The sequence below is a fragment of the Euprymna scolopes genome, chromosome 5 (genome assembly GCF_053919585.1).
Source record: "Euprymna scolopes isolate OS-2025 chromosome 5, ASM5391958v1, whole genome shotgun sequence".
Lineage (NCBI taxonomy): Eukaryota > Metazoa > Mollusca > Cephalopoda > Sepiida > Sepiolidae > Euprymna > Euprymna scolopes.
Genome location: NC_136486.1, coordinates 114,818,219 through 114,846,033, shown reverse-complemented (window position 1 = coordinate 114,846,033; position 27,815 = coordinate 114,818,219). Strand labels below are relative to the sequence as shown.

Below are 27,815 nucleotides of genomic sequence, written 5' to 3'. Positions count from 1 at the left end.
CCATTCCGTTTGTTAAAACAGTAAGAGTTTGTGTTTATAAAATATTTTGTAAGTATGTACATTTATGAACTATACATTTTTGACATTCATAGTTCATTATCAGTCATTTCATTGTACTCTATTTATTCAAAGTAATTTTTACTTAATTATTTTCATCAATTTTACATATTTTTCTGTTAAAATGTTTTAACTAGCACTCTTTTCTCTTACAGTATAAACCTTATCCATCACTCCTTTTAAAACGCCGCAAACACAATCTCAGATCCCAATCATCCCTAACACAACAAACTCAAGCGTTTTACATAAAAATGTAAATTCTATTTTTGTACTCCTCGTTTCCTTAGCTCTAAAAGAATATCCGCAATAGCCCGAAGACAAAATGGCTAGATTCTTTTCTATCAACTTAAGTCCGTCCCTGCAAATGTGTCTGATGTCCTAGGTACACAGTGGTGCCATGATTTAAAGGGTTATACGGAGGTTAGTTTTATGCTGGTTAGTGAACACAAATTGTAAATCGGTTTTATATCTATTTTATAATACTTTGAATATATATATATATGTGTATATATATATATATATATATATATATATATATATATATATATATATAAGCATGTCTGATTAAACACGACTGAGTTCGTTTTATTTTTTACAATTTTGCTGAATTAATCTTTTCTCTACACCGAGCGGTCTTTCTTGTTTCGGTTGGTAGGTTATATAGTATGGTGTAAAGAAGTTGTTATTCAGCCATATTCTCTAGCACTTTCGATTGTCACTTCCGATCATCGACAGGGGTTGTTGTTGTTGTTGTTGTTGTTGTTGTTGTTATTTTTTTGGGGGCGGGGGATTATAGATGACAACAACCACTGGGAGCCATACTATATAATGTACCAGCCGAAACAAAAAGACCGTTCGGCGAATAGAAAAGATTAGCAGCAAAATTGGAAAAAAATGAACTCAGTATTGTTTAATCAAAGATGCATAAATAATGAATTGTTTCCAATTCCAAAGTATATATATATATATATATATATATATATATATATATATATATATACAGAGAGAGAGAGAAAGAGAGAGACATGTATATATATATATATATATATATATATATATATATATATATATATATATATATATACAAAATACGTGCATAATATATGTATATCTGACATTATATACATGTATGTGTGTGTTTTATTTCATATATATACATGTACACACATGAGCAAAAAAATGGGCCAAGAGGGAAAGTAGAAAGAAATCGATTTTTCGATATTTTTCCATGCATTTTTGTAAGTTTAACTGAAAATTTTGTAGATCATTATTATTATAGCATATAATAATAAGCGAAAAAATTTATCCTAAAAATGTAAGACCGCATCTTGGCGAGGATATAAAAAACCGAATTGCAGGATTAAGGCCGTCCAAAACGACTTACAAGCAAATTTTTGATATTTTAAGAAAAGAAAATGTGAAAACATCGCTTTCTACAGTGAAACAAATTGGTTCAAAGTCGAACGCTTGGTAAAAGGGAAATCTGGATCTGGTCGCACTAGAGCATCCACTTTGAAGGACGATCACAGGCTTAAATTAACTATTTTGAAGGATCGAAAAAATACTTTTGTTGACCATAGTTAAAATTAAAAACAGGATCTGGAAATTCTCTTTCTTGATATACAATATCTAATGACGAATGAAAGAAATGGGATTTTCCCTTAAAAGACATGCAAAGAAGCCATTTTTATCTAAGAACATCGACAATAGAAAGAGATTTTTTTCACGTGTTATGGCAAGATAATTACAGACTGGTTCAGGAATGTTTTCCGGTTAGATAGAATCAAGATTTTGTCTTGTTAGTGATGCTCCCGATGCTCCTGAACAGTGCAATCGAAGACATGGAGCATGATTTTCGCCAAGTTCCATAAACACGACAGTTAAACACGGGAATGGAGGGATAATGGAATGAGGAACTTTTACTGCAGCAGGAGTTGGGGAACTTATTAGATGTGAGAAATCAATCAATGCAAAGGAACACATTTGAATATTAGAAACAGGACTGTTACCAAGTATCCAGAAGCTGTGAATATCCAAGAACATTATTTTTCAACATGATAATGTCCCTGCACACACTGCTAAAGTCACAGAAAAATGGTTTTCTGATAATTCAATTGATGTGATATTTTGGTCAGGTCAAAGCCCCGATTTGAACCCAATCGAGAATATTTGGTCCATAATATCTCGTGCATTGGCCGGAAGAACTTTTGAAAACAATTACGAACTGTAGGAAGTTGTGCAAAGCGAATGGAATAGCATCTCCTCTTCACTGTGTTCCACTTTAGTCGAGAGCATGTCTAAAAGGATTGATCTTTTAAAGAAATCAAAAGTGAATACGATTCCATCCTAAGCATTTATTTAAGTAAATGTCTTGTTCTGTGTTATTAGTCTCCTTTAAATTTCCTTGTTCAATTATTCTTTGTCCAATATAGCTTTTAGTGCAATAAAATTTGTCTGTCCCATTTTTTTTTTTTTGCTCACGAGTGTATATATATATGTATATACATACATGGATGTATATGATATGTGTATCATATACGTATATATTACATGTATGTTTGCGCGTGCGCACTTGATTAAACAACAGAGTCAATTCTCGCTTGTTTCATTTTACATAGATTCTTTCAAGTTGGGGTTTCATTGATTAAATGTTCTGTTCGACTGCAGACAGGAACCCGGCCTATCTGCAAATGTTTTCGACTCCCATGATGCTTCGTCAAGCACGTGATGAATTAAGAAATTATAATTAATGAATTTATTTTTTTTTAAAAAAGTCTATAAAAACCGCTTAAAAAGTATTTACGTATATCTTCTCCCCTCTCATATCGAGCGTTGTTGCTGGTTGGTTTGTTTGCTTGAATGAGTAAGGATTCGATAATGGGGAGGCACAGGATGCTATTGAAATGTCCTTAATGATACATATCCGAAATCATTTAAGGGAATGTTGTGTGCTACCAGATGTTTGCAAATGGCGTTGTTAAGGAACTTTTGTTGGCAATATATATATATATATATATATATATATATATATATATATATATATAGTCTTTGAAGTTTTTAACCTTTAAAACTATACAAAAAATATTTTTTATCATTCGTTAGAAAACCATCTAGTCAGTAAGTCATTTAATCACCTGAAATCACAGCATCAACTCGCTCTCGAATTTACTATAATACAAATAAGTTATTTTTCAAGGGATCATCAGTTGTTTACCATGAAACACTGTTTCGGGAATTTAAAAACAAAACAGTATATTACATCATGGCTCCCCAGCAGTGTTGATCAAACACCACCACCCTTAATCTTAGGAAGAAGACATGTTACAAACATTTGATCCCATTTCCTATTCTTAATTGCAATTACTAACCTTTTCATTCTATAAAAATGAATTTCTTACCTGTGTGATTCATCAATTTCCACATTAAAAATGGATATATTTTTTTTAATTTATCGGTCTTGTCTTTATAAGATTAGGATTAATCCATTTAACTACTTATCACCCCCACTATGATTAGTATTTAGTATATTTACATTCTTATTTATTTAAAATTAGATATATAAAGGTTAAGAATATTTTTAGACATATACATTTTTTTATATATATAAATTTATTATATGTAATTATAAATACATTTTATACATTGCTAATATATTTTTGGATTTCCTTTATTAATATAGTCTGGTTAATCTTAAACGATTCAAAAGCATCAGGATAACGAACAAATGCTTTATTAAACTGTTTAACTATTTTATTTTTATCCCCACCTTATTTTATCATCCTTATTACTAAGCTAGAAACTGGTGATATAAAATCTGTTAATTTTAAAGTAACGCGAGCTATTCTCAAAAACTCTGACATAATGGTTCCATAAAACATAAAAACAGTACAGGTGCTATCTTTATGCGGCATACGTACTATTTTAAAGGGAATATATATATATATATATATATATATATATATATATATATATACATATATATATATACATATTTATATATATATATATATATGAATAAAATAAAGCAAGATATAAACGATGCTTTAGACGTTATGTGAATAAAAACGAAAAACCTAAAATAGTAAAAGCAAAAATAAAATCAACGTTTCGTCCCTATTTCAGGGACATCATCAGGATTTCTAGGCGAGGATGTACAGGAAAACGGTCATATATCACATGCGAAAGAGAAGTTCAGTTCTCTTTCTGTTCTGGAGACATATATATATATATATATATATATATATATATATATATATATATATATATATATATATATATAGGAAAAATATGAAGTCACAAAAATTATATATTGGTAAATATAGAATGGTTCATTCATTTAATAAGGGTATACAAACATTTAGTTGGAGAATAGAGGGGACTTTTTATACCAAGGTATTTTGAATTCTAATGCATCTCATCACAAGAGTAGAGAAGGTGCTAGCTAACATAATGGGGATGCGACGTCTTGCTTGGGATTCATCAGGAACTAAATATATCAATAAAATTATAGATGTTGTAATGGGGAATTATATCGAATTCTAATCTATTCTTATTCTTATAGAATTGAATTCACTCTCTTCTTCTAACTCACAAATTAATTATGGCTGAATACAGACCAATTAACATGATGGTTTGAAAAAAATAAATAATGAAATTAAAGGTTAGCTAACAAAACCTGGTTAGCTTACCTTGATTTTCATTTTTTTTTATTTATGTAAATCACTGAAATATGCCAAGCGCTGATCAAATTTTGAAACGCTAGAAAAACAAGAAACTACCCGATTGAAAATATTTACGTAATAGTGATTTTAATTAAAAGAAAATGGAAATACCCTCCCCACAAAAAAACAAAATCTACCGACGGTAAGTTTTACAGATTTCTTTCTTTTTTTTTTTTTTATAAAATCTTGTTAAGCAACAAATAGAAAGCTTATTATTGTTTTTCTTTTATTTTGTTTTTATTCTTACAGGATGAGAACAATTCTAATTTCTCGCCAGATATTACGCCCATCGTTCTGGCCGCTCAGTGCAACAATTTCGACATTGTACATATGCTGCTGCGAAAGGGTTTTTGCATCGACACGCCACACCATTACTTCTGCCTGTGCACGGAATGCATCAACCACAAAAAGTTTGACCGCTTCGTTCATTCGCGTTCTCGCCTAAACGCGTACCGGGGGTTAGCCAGCACGGCTTACATGGCCCTGTCGAGCGACGACCCAGTACTAACTGCATTTGAACTCAGCGAACAATTAAAGAGCCTTGAAGAAAAAGAGAAAGAACACAAGGTAAGTTGAAATTCCATAGAGTTAGTAATATCATATTTCTTTTGAGTTTTCACCTGCTTGTTCGGAATGATACCGAAAATCGTAAAATAAGAATCGCAGCTAAAAGCAATATTATCCACTTAATTGTCATGTCGAACTTAGTAAGATGTTTAAAAATTCCAAAATACAATTAGGTCTTGGATATGACCTTAAATTATATCCGATGGTGAGGCACCCTTTAATTGTCATTGCTCCCAGGTTTACTCTGACCCGGAGTGGTAGTACCTGTTAGGGTCCCAACTATGGGTTAAATAGAAACCGAGATTTTTTAAATATATTTATAGGGGAGAAAACTGCATGAAGTAAAGGGATTTCAAAATAATAATGTGAAACTAAAAACAAAATAATGACGGATCGTTGGATCGTTAAAGTAAATATTTTATCCAATAATGTTGTAATTTCGACATGACATTTAAGTAGATAGCATTGAATTTAGATGAAAATGATATGGCAATAAAATACGTAACATTTCTTTCGGCTAAATTATATTTTTCGATTTTCGATTTTCAGAATAAACATCAGTTTTGATAATAGTAACACGAAAAACCAATTATGCAAGCAAGTAGAAACGGCCCGAGTTAAAAAGAAAATAAAGAAAAATGACGCAAACATAAAAGTCGAAACTATGACAAAAATAAAAAGAAAATTGTAAATTAATATTTTTATGAGATTCAGAGTTTCGTTCCTTAATTAGCAGGAGCGCCCGGCGTTGCCTGATTGTAAAATACGCTTAAATATTATATTTTAATTTACGCAGATTTCGTAGTTATTATCACTAAGTCAATTATTTCATACTATATTGTACGCAATATATAGTCATGATTTACAAAACGAAGTGTGATTTGAGTACCATGTGCTAGAATCGCAACCAATACATAACATAACATATTTCATGATTGAAATTATATCTACATGTTTACACGTTAAACAAGGACTGATTTTTTTTACTCGATATGGTTGATCTACGAAAGGAGTGTGATTTTATTAAATACAAACTGATTTCTCTGACAACAATGTTTTTCGATAGACAATCTACAAGCGAGGGTGGTCGGACGGTTCACGGAGTTTTATAATTATACTAGCAAACCTATCGGTATTGCCCGCTTGTAAAATACGCTTAAATATAATATTGTAATTAATGCCTACTTCGTACTTATTATTATTTAATATTGGACCGAATATATAGTTATGATAGTTATGATTTAAAAAGCTAAGAAAAATTACACTTACGTCATCACCGAGAATCGAAACCAAAACATTTAGTATACCATCCACTTTTTCCTTTGACATTAATGCCTGAGCTAAAAATACATGTTTGCCGCAAAGCTAAAAATTAAAATATGAACCAGTAGCTATTACATTAAGCATGTATATTCGTAATGCCGTCGTTCGACGCTCACCTGGCAATTTCCATTGTTTTGGGTTTTTTTTTAATTTTCACACTTTTGCGCCGATTTTCCACGGTTCAGCCCAAATATAAAGTTTCGCATATCCTATATATTAGGTTTCATGTTTGTAGACACAAAAACTGACGGAGAAGTTTATTAGGCAAAATTTGTTAAACAAAAATATATATGTATACATAAATATATATAGAAAAAGTTTTGTATTACGATGACCTTTTTATTACGCAAGTATAAATCATGAAGAATATCTGCATGAATATAATTACACGTGAATAGTTAAGTAAAGATGATTATCCTATAAGAAAACGAAATAACTATTAGGGAATTAATTAAAATGAATGTGTAAAAGAATATGCAAATTAGCTTGTTCTTTTTGTAGAGGAATGCAATTCTACGACCCATATGTAACAAAATTATATTTTCTTTTGGAATAAGTAGAAAAAATAGTTTTTAATATGAATATTAGGTACCTCCAACGCGCGCTACAAAATTATCCCATATGAGAACACTATGTAACTGTAATTTAATTTAATATTATCATACTATTTTTATATTATCATACTATCATTATATTTTATATTATCACCCTATTTTTTATATTTTGAAATATTTTTAAGGTGACGAATTTAAATAATAAAAGAATAGTTATTTCTCCCCCCCTCTCTCTCTCTCTCTCTCTCTCTCTCTCTCTCTCTCTCTCTCTCTCTCTCTCTCCAGTATTCTTTGGTGTGAAGTTTAAACATAGAATGTTTTATAAGAGGATTTCAATATTAAAAAAATTATATTCATATAATATAATATATGACTTTTGGCAAAGCTAAAATTGGAAATCCAGCATCGATCGATAAAAATTTCGTTTTAGTTTGATTATTTGAATTAATGCAGTATCAACTTTATTTTTGCGCTTTTTTTTTAAATGTACGGTGGCTTCTAAGAAACCGTATCATAGTTACAGTATAACTATATAAAGTTATAGTATTTAGTAAAACTATTAAGATAAGTTTCATTTTGCAGATGATTTGTTTATTGTATAGGGAAAAGTATAAACCAAACGGATTAATAAATACATATATATTAAATTATTCATTTTTCTAAATCAATATAATATAAATGTTAATATGAAAATCCGATAGCAAAAAAAACATTACTTTCATTTACCAATTTAGCGCCAATAACCATCCGTTGAAATTGACACAAAAAATAATATAAACACGAAATGATGACGTTGCCGTTTATGGTGTAAAATGTTGGCGTTTTACACACATCTTTGGAGATGTCTAATGAATATCAATACACACAAAAAAAAATTATAGGATTATACGTAGATATAATAACCTATTGGAGTTTTCAAACAAGTTATTACCAGCAATCACTCACTGGTAAAAAAAAAAACTGTTACTTTAACTAACCTAACTTTTCACTCTTGAGATCTGTAGATGCAACTTCTTCACACGGACTGTTAAACTTTGGCATTCTATATCCGTTCATTAACTGTACGAATTTGGACAAGTTAAAATGTAATGTGAACAGACATCTCTCTGCTTAACTCTCTACAGTATCCTGTTAGACACGAGTCCAAATAATAACTCCTTACGTTTTAAGTGGAAGTATGCCTTGTTTTGTTGTCTTTTTTATTTTGTTGGTATTCTAGATAGTCTTCCCAGATCTGTAATATTTTCCGTTTCATCATCTTTGTAAAATACTTTACAATTGTTTATCATTGAATTTTCGCTGATCGCGACTAATAGCCTGTACTGTAAAAAAGTATTGGATATCTCTGGTCTCCCCTCGCCAATCTTTCACGAAAAACACCCGACTAGCTGAATCCACTGTGAAAAATTTCCCCCACTCTATATCTGTGCCTAAATCAAAACGCGGATTCCATGAACAAAGCTTCTTTCTTAGAACTGCATGCCTGTGGAACTCTGTTCCGTCTGCCTGCTTCCCACCGGACTACAACTTGGATGTCTTCAAGTCCAACGTTAACAAATTCCTAATGAACCGCCCCCTTAAGTAAACACTTCATCAAATCTCCACACTAACGTAATGTACTTGCAATAACCCTTATCCCTGAGTGGCTTCCGGGCCCTGATAAGTGGTGATCACTGTGTAAAAAAAAAAAAATATCAAAAGGAACAGTGGTCACCTGAAATTAACATAGAGAGACATCATGTTGTGGAATGAGTAGGAACTATCCCAGCTTCAATGAACGATGTTCCTAACAAAAGAGGGGGTTGTTGTTTTCTGGTTGGCTTCTATCCATCTAACACTTATTATTGACTGTTTTTAATCTTTCAATATTATTTTAGTTCCTTTTATCAATTGGTGTCATGCCTTGTCTGCAGTGATTACTATAAAAAAATAGTTCAATGTTTTCATGTTTCAGGCTTATTTTGTTGTTATTTTTTTGGGTTTTTTTGTTGTTTTTTTTGTTTTTTGAGAAGCATGATGCGATTTCCGTAAATGTTTTTTTTTTGTTTGTTTTTTTTACACAGGCATCACCACATTATCAAGGCCAAGAGGCCACTCAAGGATAAGGGTTAAAGAATGTACAGTAGAAATTGGACAATATAGTAATCATTACTAATGGAAATTCGGTAAATTTGATAACTTGTATGGAACGGCTCATCAAGAACTTATTTACGTTAAACTTGAACACAACCATATTGTAGTCAGCCGGAAAGCAGGAAAACGGAAGACAATTTCACAAGCGTGTAGTTCTAAGAAAGAATATTTGCTCATGGAATCTACGTTTAGGTTTAGGCACAGATAAAGAGTGAGGGGGAATTATTGATAGTATTTTCAGCTAGACGAGTGTTTCTTGTGAAAGTTTGGCGAGGGGGGACCATAGACTGAAGCTCAGTTACGTTTATAAAAAAAATAATAATGCTCATGTTACTCACCTTGTTGCATAGAATACGTAGAAAGTACATAGATATTATAGACACTTACGCCTGTGCACCAATCCTTCTTACAAATAACAATGACTCCAAATTTGATGCAGAGAATCTTATTCTGTATTAAATTTTTGGTATGTAATTTATTTGAAAACTTTATAACTTTATAACTACAACGTCTATATTTCAAGAGCAGATATTTCACAAATATGGCGAAGATTTAACCAAACACACTTTACAGCATAAATCTATTACTCACATCTGAACTTGTCCATTATTCGTATCATTTGAATATTTTGGATCACTATTCTCATATTAAGTGTTATACTCACAACGTTTCGGTCAATGAAACCTCCGACCTTCTACAGGTGTACTTTTTCGAAGTCGGAAATCTTTCTGTCGAACTCAGGAATCTGAACGGAAATCTTAATTTAATCCACGGGAGTAACATGCTCTCATTTTTATCAGCCATGACTTTGTAGTAGTTCTAAGTAATTCGCAATAGTATTTTAGTGTCACCCGCATTGACGATGGAACTTCCAATCTCCACAAAAATGTAACATAAAACATAATTATACAAAGTACTTCATTCACTAAGCCTCGAAAGGCTCAAAATGAGAAAAGTACTTCAAAGAATACAAATCATACGAATAATTAATTCTCAACTTCAAAAATCCATACTATTAATAAAATTCTAAATGTTTATTTATTTATGTGTGTGTATATGTATATACCAATAAAACTTTCAAACGGATGCACCGAATTGAAAATTATTTTTTTCCTTGAAAAGAGTGAGTCCCTAGATTGTCTTTATCTTTATATGGTTCGTAATGAACAAAGCCCGAAAATAGGTATTTTGGGCCGTTTCGTTTTTGTCGAAAAAGTTACCTGCCCATATCAACGGAATTTCGCACTGTCTGTATACAGTCGCTGTAACATCTTTAGGCATACGAACAGGACTTGTAGCGCAATAGATAACACATCTGACTCCGGATCAGAATAATAAAAATAATCGTAATAATTTTAACCGCCATTGTATCCAACGTTTACTCATTATCCTTACCCTTAGGGTATTTTTTTTTTTTTAGTGATTTTTTTTTGTGCATATGGGAATTTCCCATACTCCGAGTTTACAAGGTAAGCGTTGATAGTAAGACGATGTTGAGTGTACTTGATGTTGAGTGTACTTTATGTTGAGTGTACTCGATTTTGTGTTTGATTCGGCGTTGTGTTTGCCGACGCGGCGCAGCCGCTAGTTAATAATAGACAGTGAACTACTATGTTTCTGAATCCGCAAACATATTTATCTCCATGTGAGATGGAACAGAGACAGAAAGAGACAGACAGACAGAGACGGTGAGAAAGAGAGAGAGAGAGAGTTATGTTACCTGACGCGTCAATCTTAAGATATTAACGCGGCCTTAGGTTTTTCTTTGCCCAAAATGAAAAGATAAATACATGAGCGGTTCATAATGTGTGAAATACTCAGGTTGCCTAACATACTAAACTAAAAATTACCTCAGTGTAGAAGGAATGTTTATCCCTTGAAAGAGGACAGAACATATACTAAACTTTTATCTTAACCAGAAGGCCAACACGATTATTGCAAAATATTTGGTAATGAAACAGTTTTATTCTAAGACTATTAAGAAATTCTTATGTTCAACTAATTAGAATACTCTTGATTCGTCTATTGTGGTTTCATATCATTGGCTTTCATGATATGATCATGTACTCACGAAAGAGGCAATGTGGTGCTTGCCTATATATCTAATAAAAGTGGTTTTATGGAATCAACAGGAATCGAACTGTCACCTTGACCACCACTATCTCAGCTTCGTTCAGTTATTGATGGCCAATGAGATTTAGACTTTTTTTTATTTATTTATTATCGTTTATTTATTGTTTCTTTTACGTTTTTGAGGGTGAGACAAAGAACAGGTTGATTACATTTAGTGTTCGTGTGAGTGAATCATTCGTGGCTGGATATTAAACAGATGGCCAGCACAGTTCGGCACTCTACCTATAATAAATGTATGTATGGAAAGCATGGAAACAGAAGCATAGACGTACATCGCATGCACCTGGAGATTGAGAGAGATAGAAACGGAGACATGGAGAGAGATTAGGTGAGAGAGAGAGACAGAAACAGTCACATAGACAGAGAATAGTAGACAGAGAGAGACAGACACAGAGATACAGAGAGAGAATAGGAGAGAGAGAGAGAACGAGAAGAGAAAAAACGAGGGATACTAAAAAGGAAGGATATAAAGTTACAGCGATAAAGAAATAAAGTGGGAAAGATACAGATACACGTTTACAAATCTCCCATTATACTTAATATTCAATATATCTATAATATAAAGCTGAATGTGTGTGTGCGTGTGCCTGTGTGTGTGTGTGTGTGTGTGTGTGTGTGTGTGTGTGTGTGTGTGTGTGTGTGTGTGTGTGTGTGTCTGGACACGAATAGGATCCTATATGGTTGACTATTTTAAAAAACTGATTACATAATGAATTAATGATAGAAGATGTATCGAGACACAGTATTGGGTATGTTTGATCTGGCAGAACAGTGTTCTGCCAGATCAAACATACCCAATACTGTGTCTCGATTCATTAAAATTGTGGCGTCTGCGTTCGCGCCTGGTCCACAAAGTATGGAAATAAAAAAAATAAATAAATAAATAAACGTTTACAAGTGTTTTTGATATATATGTACATAAAAATACTTTGATAAATATGTTTTAACTTAAATAGGGATGGTACAATAAAATTGTGGCGCCTGCGTTCGCGCCTGGCCTCCATAGAATGGAAATAGGCACAAACTTTAATAACGACTTTTCATATCTATTTGCGTAAGTATACTTTGATATTTATGTTTCAGTTTGAAAAAATATGATATAATAAAATTATGAGGTGTTCGTTCGCACCTGACCTCCATAGAATAGAAATATGTCACAAAGTTTAACAATGTTTTTTAATATAGATCCACAGAATATTGTGATAAGTGTTTCAGTGTGAACAGGTATGGTATAATAAATTATGGGGTTTATCTATTTTATGGTATGGTATAATAAATTATGGGGTTTATCATATTTTGGTTTGGTTTTGATGCCCCCAAATTAAACCAAAATTTACAATCCTTCCTCTCCATAACCTATCATACTTTCATAAATCAGACTCCATTTTCCGTAGGTTGTTTTTGAACCCAATCAACGACTGGTGCCTTTGCTAGTATACATATATATGTGTGGGGGGGGGTCTGTGTGGGGGGTGTATCTGTGAAAATATACTTTATTTCCTATATATATATATATATATATATATATATATATATATATATATCCTTATTAAGAAGTGCAATGTAATTACAGAGCAATATACTGAATGAAGGACAAAAGTCTATATTCCAAAGTTCATGATCTTGGCCATACTACAATTTATTCCTTTAATTCAGTTGACATTTACAATTCTTGCAAGTATCTGTTTCGTTGCACAAAATCAATCACTTAATTATTATAAATTAAATTGCGGAATGATTACTGCAAATAATAAATCAAGCTTAGATTTTACTCTAAATACATGTGTTCAGCCAGTTGATGATAGTAACGAAGCATGTAATCATGGTCATGGCTTGTTATAATACGCAATTGTTATAATTCGCAATTGTTATAATTCGCAATTGCTATAATACGCAATTGTTATAATTCGCAATTGTTATAATTCGCAATTATTTTTGAAAACATACACAGACACAATCATATATATATATATATATATATATATATATATATAATTAGAAACGATGGCGAATACACGTTACACAGTTATGCAATAAGTAGACAGAAAGTCACATAGTGATAATGATACGTATGCATGCACACAAGCCATAGTGCAATGATTAGATATGCATATACATACACACATGTATTTCGTAGTAATGCTAATATAACAATGTAATGTATAACATAAACATACATATATAGACGTAACACAGAGACACAAAGAAGAGTATAATGATAATATATATATTCTATATATATTCTATATATATTCTATATATATTCTATATATATATATATATCCATATATATACACATACTCATATAATTTAACTCCCTTTTTTCTGTTTATTAGTATTTATGTGCTTCCCCACGAAAACAAAATGTGACACAAGATCGTTTTTAATGCGGAGGAAAACCAGCTCACCCCCCTCCAAAAAAGGGCAATAGGGTAACTCTGGTACGGACCAAAAATAATAATTGTCACAGTATAGAGGGTTTCCCCTACATTAACCGAAGACAAATTAACTTAAGTCTAGCATCTGGACAGATACTACACTTTGATCTTGGCCCGAAGGCCTGCATTCATCTTCAAAAATCAAACTAATTTGCATATTCTTTTAAACATTCATTTTAATTCCCTATTAGTGTTTTCGGTGTTCTTATAGGATTATCATGTTTAGTTAACTATTTTGTGTAAGTATATTCATGCAAATATTCTGCATCATTTATACTTGCGTTATATTTAAAAAAAAAAGTTATAGTAAACACAAACCTTTTTCTATATATACTTATGTAAGCGTAAAAAATTTAAAACATTTTGCCATACCAAACTACTCTGTCAGTCTACAAACATGAAACAAGAGGTAGAGTATTCGAACCCATGCAAAATTTATATTTGTGGTTTAGCCGGGAAAAAATGAACATTTTTTTATGAAAAAAAAAATGGAATTTACCAGAGTAAGGTCGAACGACGGAATTACGAATATGCATGCGTAACGTAATAGCCGTTGGTTCATGTTTAAATTTTTAACCTTGCAGCAAACATTTCTTCATAGCTCAGGTATTAATGTCAAAGGGAAAAGTAAATCGTAAGCTAAACGTATTTGTTTCGATTCTCGGTCGTGGTGCACGAGTCATTTTTTTTTCAAAAACTTTTAAAATCATTACTATATATTGGGTTCAATATAATAATAAATATGAAATCGGCATTAATCAAAATATCATATTTAAACGTATTTAATGACCGATAAATGCCGGTCGACCAACTAGTATATATACCGATATAATCACGCATATCAACATACAAAAGAACCGACACACGTATGTACATATATAAACGCATATACAAGAGAATAGGCGCACCTGCATTTACAAACAGAGAGACAAATATTTAGACATAAATATATACACCGACATAGATGCACACATACAAAGTATCGCAATGATTGAAATGTTCTCTGAAGCTCATAAATGGCTTGCAACAAAATATGTTAATCAAATTGTATTGATCAGACTCTGTTACGAACTCCGTTATATCAGACATGACATTACCATATGTTGGTGAGAACAAAAAAAAACAAGAATACATAACAACTTTAGAGCTAGAATGAATGACCCTATGCATTCATATACATGAATAAATACCCCAATTAGGATAAAAAAAACTATGACATTTTCACTACAATTCGAAACAAATAAAATGCACATAATAAATTTTTAAATGCATAAATGCATAGCTATTTTTAAACGATTTTTATTTTATATGGAAAACATTGTTTTTAGTGATGGGACGATTCCAGTATGTTTCTCGATTCCGATACAATTACCGATTCCGATTCTTTATAAATCTTTAAATATTTGACAATAAAAGGTTATTTTGTCCCGATTACTGTAAAAACACATCTTAAATGTGCTTATCTTTTCTCAAACGTAAAAACACATTTGTGAGGAGGGGTCTAGAGATTTTAGTCTTACTGGAAGTTTAAATCAATAAATATTTATTGTTTTATTATTACTAAAAGCAGTGGAAGATGTTTCTTAAACCAAAATCTAATAAAAAAGATAATTTAAGGAATCGGTTTTGGCATCGGAAAATAGGCTCAAAATTTTCTGATTCCGATACCCCCATAATCTCCGATTTTTTCGATTCTCGATTCCGATTCCGAATAATCGTCCCAACACTGATTATTTTATCTGTATTACAAACATTTGAGTATCATGCAAACATGTATAAAAATTTGCTCAAAAGGAGAATGTGTTTCCACAATCAACACATATATTAGCATTGGTGAATTAGAATTTTTCGCTGTTTTACATATCACGTGTCTCCCCCACCTCTGAGAGCTCTATTTACCAACATCTAGTAGGACATACACCCAGAAATTATTTCAGAAATATATTAATAAAATAACACCGCCATCCTCGCTGTCTCGAGTTGCAACCTCTACCTCTCCATCATCGAAACGTTACTTATTCGAGCAAAAACAAACCGACTATCAATCAAGCACGATACGAAGAAGAAGACGTTATGCTTAAATGTTTTTGAAGGCGGTTTTAATCGATTTTCCCAAATAATTTACCCATTATAGTTTTGTAACTTATTGCAAGCCTGACGAAGATCAATGTGATTCGAAAACTTCGCAGATATGGCGAATTCCTGTAAATACTCAGGCAGAGCGTTTAATAATTAACTCGCCTTTAAATATAAAGGATCGATCAAAACACTCATCGGCTTAACGTTCAGAGGGAACATGAGTTTGAACAAATACATCGAGGACATTGCCGCCGCTGCTGCGAGGAAGATGGGATCTCTCTGCCATGTTAGAAAGTTACTTACGCCTTAAAGTATCCTGTACTTCTACAAGACCATTATTGGCCCATATATGAAATATTGTTGTCACCTTTGGGCTGGTACATCTGCTACTAGTCCCTCACTCCTGAACAGAGTTGCCAACCTAACTGATCCCGAACTGTCAGCTAGACTTCAGTCATAGTCCTGTCGACGAAATATTGCATCCCTCTGCCTATTTTACAAGTATTATAATGGTAGATGCTTCGATGAACTACAAGCCCTTGTTCTCCCTCAGCGTAAATACCGTCGACAAACCTGACAAGCAGCAAAATCTCACCCTACAGAGTAGAAATCCACAGGAACCAGAAAGCCTTCTAATCTAATAGTTACTTCCCCAGAACTATTAGACTTTGGAATTCCCTTCCAGATTCTTGTTTTCCCGACAGTACTGACATGCAGAGGTTCACGTGTAATATAAACAGTCATCTTGCTGCTAAACTCCATACAAAGTCTCCTAGCAATTATGTCCCAGATAGTATCCCCCTACATCAAAGTAACACTGTGCCTTGTTTGGGTTGAAAATACAATAAAGAAAAACAGGCACTGTCACTGTTGTTACATCAAATATACATATAAAAAAATACAGACACACAAACATATATATATATATATATATATAGATAGATAGATAGATAGATAGATATGAATTTATTTATGTCAAATAAGTTCCACAGAAACGTAATGATTTCAGTATGAATTCTATGAATGAAAAAGACACTCTTCTTTATAATGTACTTGCCATAAATATTTTATGCTCTCTCTCTCTCACTATCTCTCTCTCTCTCTCTATATATATATATATATATATATATATATATATATACTAGACCACCCGTGACCCGTTTGGTCAGTACGTTATATTAGCTATGGAATTCATGTATGAGCGTGACACTTGTGGCATAAAGAAAATAGTTTTTTTTTACATAACAGAAGCATTTCTATGAAAGTATATTAAAATGAAAAAAGAATATAGATAGATTTCTATTAGTCGTTCTTTTTATTATAATTGTTATTTTTTTTTAAATTACAGTTACTGAATTATAAGTGGTTGGTCATACTTATAGGTAAATATGCACTGAACAGGTATCATAATCCTTATTATAGTTAAATTCAAATTTTGATATATCATCTTTTAAATGAAATTGTTAGTTGAAAGTACAGAATAATAAAAAAAACACTCTCCACATCTTAATAATGGCTTTTTAAATAGAAAATGAAAATAAAATGTAACTTTTTTCATTTAATTTAAGCAAGCATTCAGTACCCATTGTGTAAAATATTTAATTTGTATGTTAATAATAAGGTCAATAAAATTAAGACAATTCTTTTCTATTTACATTTTTTGTACAATTAATTTTTTTAAAAGAAAACTTTTGTTATCCTTTTGCTTAATTGAGACTTCTTATCAGGTTCTAACTCTCTTATATCCAGATTAATTATATTAATCAATTTATTTTATTGAATATGTATCGCTGAAAAGCACGGGTGCTTAAGCACTTATTGTACAGAAAATAAATATTGTATTCATATGCTAATAATAAGGTCACTAAAACTAAGACAATACTTTTCTATTTACAACATTTTTTGTACAATTTGAGTGTTTTAAAAAAACTTTTATGTTTTCCTTTCGCTTAACTATCCAGTTTTACATCACTCCCTTTTTCTCTCTCTCACACATACACGTAACTATTTCTCGCGTACGTAACAAAAACAGAGGGAGTAGGAGTGTTGAAATCTATGAGAGTGAAAGTGAGAGGTGTTTTCTTTCACCGCCGCTGCTTCTATTAATAATGAGTGTTGTTTTTTAAAAGGGATAAGTTTTTTTGAAACTGCGACAGACTTTACGAAGTTGAATGTTTTTAGCCGTTAAAAAAAAAAAGAAACTACGGTTGATTTTATAAAATTATTTATTTATAATGACATGAATTAAAGATTTCTCGCGTACGTAACGAAAACAGAGGGAGTAGGAGTGTTGAAATCTATTAGAGGGAAAGTGAGAGGTGTTTTCTTTCACCGCCGCTGCTTCTATTAATAATGAGTGTTGTTTTTCTTGTTTGTTTACTTTTGTTTTTTTAAAAGGGAGAAGTTTTTTTGAAACTGCGACAGACTTTACGAAGTTGAATGTTTTTAGCCGTTAAAAAAAACAAAAAACTATTTGATCAAATTAAATGAAATTGTTTGTATTAAAAGCGATATAAAAATTCCGGAATTGGAATAACGGATTGAAGACGTTGCTATTTACGCATGCGCAACCGGATGTTGAAAACCGGAAATCTGATTGCAAACATACAAGATCCATAGACTTTTAGTATTATAGATATATATATATATATATATATATATATATATAGAGAGAGAGAGAGAGAGAGAGAGGGAGAGAGACAGAAAGAAAGAGAGAGAGACAGACAGACAGACAGACAGATGATAGAAAGAGAGAAATTAATAGACTTATAGATAGGTAGATAGATAGATAAATAGATAGATAGATAGATAGATAGATAGATAGATAGATAGATCACATTGTAAGTGACAATCTTTAATTTACTCTGTCAGTTCAGCATCTTTCGGCAGACAATTTTCTGTTTTCTTTCTGCTCTTTTGTTTCGAATGTCCATTTCTTATGTAACATTTTGCTGACTGATTTCTTCGGTAAATAACTACGAGTACCATCTGTTGCACCATTACACACATTAAGCAGACAGCATTCTTAAAATGATATTCAAAAATGAGGCTAGATCAAAGGGAGATAAATGTCAAATTTTTATTCGGTATTGAAAGCGTGGTCTTTTTAAAACCAAATTTCACGAATTGGGCATTCTTTTTTATTTATTTTTTTTTGTTTTTTTTTGTTTGTTTTTTTGTTTGTTTTTTTTTGTTTTTTTGCAAGATTTTGGTATTTAAATGTTGTATTTTGCTTGTCAAAGTGTAACGTACGAACTAAGTAAAGAAGGAAGAAGCAGAACACTATATATATATGATAGAAACTATTAATCCTAATCTAAAACTTTTCGAACCTTGCATACATTTAGTATTTCAAATAGTATCATTAGTTCTATATTATACGGAAAAAGAAAGCAACTGCTTGAGATAATAATGTAACATTCTGGAAGTATTTTTACAGAATATTTTTACTACTCCCTCTGTCTGTTTATATTTTCATTGCCACCAGCATGTGAGATTCCGGTTCCCTAATTAAATTTCAATCAATTCCTATTTATACACGTGTTCCCGTAGTTGTTCCGGAAGTCACCACATATTTTTTTTCAAAGTCGTTTCGTATATACTTATGTATATATTTACGATGCCAGCAAGCGACTTAAAGAAAGTAAGTTAGTGAGGTTATCGTAAGCGTAAAGAAGTTTTACAAATGACTTACCGTTTGCTAAGATGAAAAGCTACTCGAGCATCTATATATTAATACGATAGCGTGTGTGTTATTTTCTGTGCCAGGCTTACATCCGGATCGTTTAATTGTTATGTACTTCAATTTCTTGTAATAAATGATTTTACCAAGAATTATTCATAAGTTTTGGTTTCGGTTTCCATATAGCTGCTGGCACTCAAGTCATCTATTTTTTTAGAAATAATTTTATCAAGAATTCTTCAGAAGTTTTAATTGGGGTTTGGATTATAGCTGAAGGAGCTCAAGTTGTATATATATATATATATATATATATATATATATATGTATACATATATATATGTGTGTATATATATATATATATATATATATATATATATATATATATATATATATATATATAAAAGAACAAGTAGTTAATAAAACATGTTAAAACACTTTGGAAAGGAGTTAAAAACATATTTAATTTTAAAAAGGCGGCACAAAATAAGTGGATAGTCCTTAATCCGTGGAGTTTCGAAGAAATACTTTCCTTCTCATCAGAGGGTAGGATTTAGCAAAATCCGGGATCGGATTTTGCTTGCAAAAGTATTTAATATATATATATATATATATATTCTTCATAAGTTTTGGTTTTGATTCAAGCTGATTCCCCCAAATTATAGGAATATATTTGTTTTTATTTTTGAAACCATATAATATATATAGAATTTATAGAAAACTGACTTGATATAGAGAGTGTATATGCGAAATCTGCATACATTAAAATATCAAATTTAAGCGTATTCTACGACAGGACTACGTCGAGCACCTCTGTTAACTTAGATAAATACTTTTGCAGTTTAAACAAAAGAGCTACAATAATTTCAGGGCGTCTCCATTTATGCTGAACATCCACAGAATGCCAACATCATTATATTGCATGTGAAAGAGTGTGCTGTGGAATTTCCACAGGTCTCGCTAGTAAGGATTACTGCGAGAGGATGCTTGTCAGCTGAAGAATGAAGAGTTATATGGGTGTATCAAAATGATTAATGGAATTAAGTGCGTTTGATAACGGTTTATGACAAGTATTTGTTTACATTCGATGTGAAGCCGACCATGCTGTGATCTGTAGGAAAAATAAATCTGCAACAACATGTTTCACATACGGGGAAAAAAAACTTACAAGGAAGCTTCCGGTGAAAATACCACTTGGCATTAGTCACATAAATAAAGTAAGAAAATATTTGTTCGGTGTGATGTAAGATGAGTTCGTGTTATCGATGTCTTATACGAAGGAACCAAAAATTGGAGCTCAGTCGATAACTATCTATGAAATAACGAGAAAGCAGACAAATAGAGACTAGCAACGTTTATTATGTAAACGTTTTTGGAGAAAAGAGCGACGCTTGGTTTTCTAGAGGTCAAAAGTAACAGATCACTTTTCCTCATTGCACCACATACTCAATATCGAAAAGAGAGAGAATCAGCAAAATGTTATCCCTAGTGTTCATCAATGTGTTGTCATAGACAATTGCATCATCTGTGCAGATGTTAACAAATGGTGTTTTTTTTAATAAATTAATATTAGACATGGATTAAATATATTTTCTAATTTTTTATGATTCATAATTTGTGAATGCATTCTTTTTGCGGACTGTTATCTTCTTAGTTGTTGATCTACCACGGTTCGACTAACTCATCCTCTAACCTTTCCCAGGTGATTAAATGCGACAGGATAGAAATGCTAAGTCATTTTTCCCTAGTAATTACTATCGTCCATAGTTGTTGTCTCATCACGTTTTGGCCAACTAATCTTCTGGCCTGCTTTAGATAGAATTGAAACCGCTATCTTCGGAAAATGCTTACACAGAATCGTAAGGATTACACGCCTTTATCCAATGCGCAACGTATGGAGGGAAGTAATTACTGCGGATAAATTACAAGACTCGGTATTTCTATGTCGCCGTTAATGATCTGAAGATGGTCCGGCCATAGGATGAGTTGGCTGAAATGTAGTGAAAGAACAACAACCACTATGAAGATGATACAGTCCGCAAAAAGAATGAATTCATAGAATATAAATATTTGAAAAGGAGTACTATTTGATTTTTATGATTGATAGTTCGTTATATTAATTTAACTTTTAACTCCACTCCATCACACTACATATATTAGACTCAAGTAAGCTTTAAGATGGAGTATTTCTGCCATATCTTTGCAGATATTTTTCAGGGTATGCGTTCGTTCACTTACAAAGTATAAAATCGAATTCGTAATCTAGTGAGGGTGGATTACTTTTCTTCCGTTCAACAGCAAAAATGTCAATCTACTTCTATCGTTATTTTCTTCGACTATTCCCGGATGAACTTTAATTTCTGGTTCCTTTTTGTAAGACATCTACAACAAAAACTCTCGGTGAATTTACATGAACAAATTTTCTTTCCACGTTTTCTAACCAATGGGAGGCATTACTATGGAACTAGCTTCCTGCAAAAGATAACACGGTTGTCTTCAAGTCTTATGTTAATCAATACTTATAAAGTGTCGCTATATGTAATTTTTTCATTGCATAAATAATGTTCAATCATCTCATTATATTCTTTATCATTACACTGGCAACCCATCAAATAAACACTTATTCTCGAACGTCTTTTTGGTTTTGATTCATTAATAGATAAAATACTATACACACACGCTCAACTTATAAGTGAAACTTCCCTTCCATAATGAAATTGATCAGAATCAGAAAGTAATGATTCATAAGATTTTTTACTTTGAATCCTTTTTTTTTTTTTACATTATCAAAGCTGGAAGCTCAAGGATAAGGATTAACGAGTGTGGGGTGGACATTGAGACAATTGCGTGATATTCGTTAGTGATGGGAATTGTGTAGAATTTGATTATTTAAAGGGAAGACCCGACAAAAACTTGTTTACATTAGACTTGAAGAGGACCACGTTTTAGTCAGCTGGAAAGCATCCCAGTGGAACAGAGTTCAAAGGTGGGAAGTTATTGGAAAAAAGCTTAATTCATGGAAATTGTGTTTAGATATAGGCGCAGCTAGAGTGTGTTTGTAGATAGACGATTACTTTTTGCGAAAGTGTGGAAAGGTAGGCCATAGATTGAAATCAATACGAACACTTGCCAGTTTACTTATTAGAATGTCAAAAGAATTTTAGATTTTTCAGTACAGGTGTTGTTACGCAGCTCAATAAAAACTACAAGAAATAAACTTCACATTTTTGTTGACTATCGTTTAAAATGATTATTTCTGCTCAGAAATTTACAAAAAAAAAACAGCAAATAATCAGATTAGTGCTGGTACTGTTGAGAAAATAGTGACGAGTAACTGTGAAGGCAACACCTCTGTTGTGCACACGGGCATTATTAATGCAATGACAGCTTACTTAGATGTTTGTAGACATTAAAATATTGAAAAACAGAAATATTCTCCACCATTAGAAATTTACGAAATCCCAACTTTTTAAATATAATCTTCTCACAATTAGCTTCCTTTATATATATATATATATATATATATATATATGTGTGTGTGTGTGTGTGTGTGTGTGTGTGTGTGTGTGTGTGTACCTATATAATTATATATATATATATATATATATATACAGAGAAAGAGAGAGAGATAGGGAGATAGATAGGTATATAAAAAAATAGATAGGTAGATAGATAGATTCATAGATATTCATGTTCTATATAACTGTATGATATGTAGGTGATATATAATATTCTGCATAGATTCTGCATAGATTAGTATTCACTTCAACAATACCCAATACGTGAGTAGAGATTAGTACTATAATATGATAATATATTAACGAGAATTATAGATATATATAAATGTATATGTGTGTGTGTCTGTTATAGAATTAAAAAATAAGCCTGTCAACCTAAGCGTAATTTCGATTTCATTTCGCTTAATATTATCTTTCTATTTATGAAATGTAGCCGCCTGCCGATATTAATCAAATTAAATTCCTATAGTTCTGTACCTGGAAATAGATTACAAGTGTACAGAGTCAAAAGTCATTTTGCAACTTGGTTCAAATCAGCCGATTGGCTGTAATTATAATATTCTATGCTGATAAGATCGGAATTTCGAAACACATATGTCTATATGTTTAAGATATAATTAATAATATGTATTTAATTATTTTATAGTTATATAGATATGTTTGCGTATGCATGTATATGTGTGTGTTTATATATATATGTGTGCGTGTGTGTTTTTTATTTTTTATTACCGTTTTATCTGTTTGGTTACATATGCAAATAAGACAGATCTTTTGCAGATGAATGCAATTCTACGACCCATATATAACAAAGTTATACTTCCTTTTTTAATACATAGAAGAAAAAGGTTTTGGATAGTAATATAGTATCAATACAAAAAAGACACAGATTTTAGGAACATATATATATATATATATATATATATATAATAAAGCTCAATGTGTGTGTGTGTGTGTGTGTGTGTGTGTGTCTGTGTGTGTGATCACGAATAGGCTCCTATATGGTTGACAATTTTAAAAAATTGATTACATATAATGATAGAAGATGTATCGAGACACAGGAATGGGTATGTTTGAACTGGAAGAATGGTGGTTCATTAAAATTGTGGGGTCTGCGTTCGTGCCTGGTCCACAAAGTATGGAAATAAACAAATTTAAAAATGAAAAAAAAAACGTTTACAAGTGTTTTTGATATAGATGTACATAAGAATACTTTGATAAGTATGTTTTAACTTTAATAAGGACGGTATAATAAAATTGTGGCCTCCATAGAATGGAAATAGACACAAACTTTAATAAAGACTTTTCATATATATCTGCATAAGTATACTTTGATAATTATGTTTCAGTTTGAAGAAAAATGGTATAATAAAATTATGGGGTGTTCGTTCGCGCCTGCCCTGCATAGAATGGAAATATGTCACAAAGTTTAACAAGGGTTTTTAATATAGATCCACAGAATATTGTGATAAGTGTTTCAGTGTGAACAGGTATGGTATGATAAATTATTGGGCTTATCTATTTTATTTTTATTTTCATTATATCTTGCTTTGGTTTTGATACCCCCAAATTCAACCCAAATTTACAACCGTTCCTTTTCATAACCTATCATACTTTCATAAATCAGAGTCCATTTTCTGCAGGCTGTTTTTGAACTCAGTAAACGACGGGTACTTTCCTAGTATATTTGCTTTTGCGATACGTTTTTGAATGAATTTAATTATTAACGTAAGTGCATTTTTACCTAAATGCGAATTGGGAATAATTTTCCCTTTAGTCAATTTGGTACCCCCATATTGTGAGCGGGATATATATTGTTTTTAAAATATAATTATCTACTGATACGTGTTATTTATATATATATATATATATATATATATATATATATATATATAATCCTAAGTTTTTATTTTCCAGAGGTAAAGTTACCAATGAAGTTAAACGAGGTTACTTCAAGAGTGCTCAATACTGCAGTAGGGCAAAATATACTTTTTTTTTGTTTTACATAAGCATTTTGCCGCACACTCATGAGCATATTTCGGCTAGCTAGTTTAAGTTACTAGAGACCTATTCAGTGGATATAACTTATACGAAAGCAAAGTTTGCAATGAAAATATTAGGTCTTCCACAGGGAGTCAAAATCAGGGGGATCCGTCGAATGCTGTTAAAAATAAGAACAAGTATCAAGATGTGGTTGTATTTAAAGAAGATTAAATAAAGGTGCACATTGAGGTCTTTGTTGTGATGTGGGAATAAAAGAAAAGGGATAGGGGTTAAAAGCCGAGATGGAGATAAAGACACACTGAGAAGAACGGCGTATGCGTGTGTGACGTCCACCCCAAATCCTAAACATACTCGTGTGTATAGTGTCATTTAGTAAGGGGACTGTGAATTTTACTCTAGGATAGCGATACAAAATAATTTTTAAATTAACTATAACAATAGAAAATAAATAAATAAATACTACATACATATACATACTACATACATATACATAAATTATCTTATTTATATAAATATATATATATATATATGTATCTAAACTAACATAATACTAAAAAAAACATTTAACTACGTATAGGTTTAAAATAGGTCAACTCATTAGATATCTACACTACCTGCTAAAACCGCACACACAAAGGAAGGGTTCAACATAAGGTCAACTGGGATTTAGTTCTGTAAGTGCCTGCCCATTGGCTGATTAGGAAGGGAGCGGTGGAAACTAGGAAGCGGATTGCCTTACAAAAAACTAAATAGAATATGCGTATACAAAACCGCGAGACCACAACAACTCTTCGCATAATCCTGACGAATCCTAGTGCGGATGAAACGCGGAATATTCTGTGTAGCTTAATTGTCATAATTATTTTTCTAACTTACTACTATCTGTATATAGATAGATATATAGATAAATAAATAAATAAAAAGGAGACATTTGATATATAATACAGTACTTTTCAAAATAATCTGCAATGAAACAAAATTTTCAAACAATTTTCTATCGATTGGTAACAGGATCAATAACTTTGTCATATCATCGGTCATCAAAAGACACAGAGAATAACATTCGATTTGAAAACAAAACGCAGTGAAATTGATGACCTATGAATTCTATTGATGTATTTGTCATCTAAGATCTGAAACGATATTTTGTTTTTGGTAATGATCTTTGATCCGTTTTTTTTTGTTGTTGTTTTTATATAGTCCATACATTTTTTGGTTTGTATATATAGTATATATAGTATCGGAAACTATGACTCTAACCATAACCCTAATCCTAACCTGTCAACGTCGAGAACATATGAGAACGTATCAATAAATATCTGTTCAAAATGTGTAATTTCTGTACTTTAAAACATATTAAAATAGGTTAAAATATTTGGATTTATGATGATTATGAATGTCAACTAATAAATAACTGGGACGCTATAGTCAAGAAAAACATATTGTCTAATTTCAGATCTGAACCCTAAATGATGGACACAAAACTGAACTGAATCAATAGGGCTACTGAACAGAAAATAGAAATCTCCATATATATATTTTAAAAAGTTCGACTGTCTAAAATCTAAAGAAGCATCAAAATGTTCTAATAATAAAAAATAAAAAGTATGCTAAATACGTACGTTTATTTTTTATAAGAATATTAAGCTATTTTTATGTCTCTTAACATATCACCGGAGAAAAAGAGAAAGCGTTCTATCGAATTGCATGTTGGTCCCTTTTTTTCCTGTATCCATCTGCCAGCGACCAAATTACCCTTCCGGCTATGGGGGATGATAACGGAGTGGCACTTACGAAATACTGCCACATTCCTCCCTATCCACTCTGAAATTTAGGATAAATCATAAATTTCAGAACTCCCAAAATTTCCGTGGCTGGTACATCAGTCAGCCGTCTGCAACCAATGATCTAATGCTCCTTCCTTCCGTCAGGAACTCACCGAAGCAATTCTTTCTCCACCAAACTTCTGTAGACGGCTGGTAAACTGCGTCCTATACCAGAGAGAGTAATCAACCTCACCATTTATCGAAGCATATCAAAAAAAAAAGCACAGGAGAAAAGTAAACTACCTCCTAGCATACCAGACCTCACTACCGCAAGTCCTATTATGATTCGTTCACTAGATTTACGCCTCGTTGCTACCAGTATCGGTTTTCCATCATAGTATTACCATTGGGATTACTCCCTTTTGGGGGTCAGCAGGTGTATTTTGCTTCAATTCATGTTGTAACTTTTGGAGTCACCAGTTCGATTTATTTTGTAACAGACAAAAACAAACAATAAAAAGACATCTATTACCCCTGGGATTACGCCCCCTTCAGCAACAAATCTAGTTTATTTTTATCAGACCGGGATTACGTGACCTCATTTCGGGTGAGATTATCACGCCGACCTCCCCAAATTTGATCTTCATTAGAACAAGGAGGTCGCCGCAAAACGGCAAACAGAAACCAATAACCAAGAAATGTTTCATAAATGCTCAGTTTTTATTATTATTGTTATCAAAATGTTTGTAATTTCTAAATAATAGTTATTTAAGGATTAATTAAAGAGAAGGGCATTGATATTCAGTTAGTTAGGGCGTTTTTTTCACAAAGTGAATGGATTCAGGA

The 27,815-nt window shown here is 31.8% G+C and overlaps 1 protein-coding gene across 2 annotated transcripts in view; it reads left to right on the top strand.

The window, feature by feature from the left end:
• The window catches only part of LOC145276962 (short transient receptor potential channel 7-like), a 946,690-nt gene that overhangs the window by 231,745 nt on the left and 687,130 nt on the right, over positions 1 to 27,815 (top strand). For both annotated transcript variants that reach the window (XM_080128503.1, XM_080128502.1), the window contains one exon: positions 5,028 to 5,345. In XM_080128503.1, the coding sequence (XP_079984629.1) occupies positions 5,028 to 5,345 (318 nt within the window). The remainder of the gene's footprint in view (positions 1 to 5,027; positions 5,346 to 27,815) is intronic.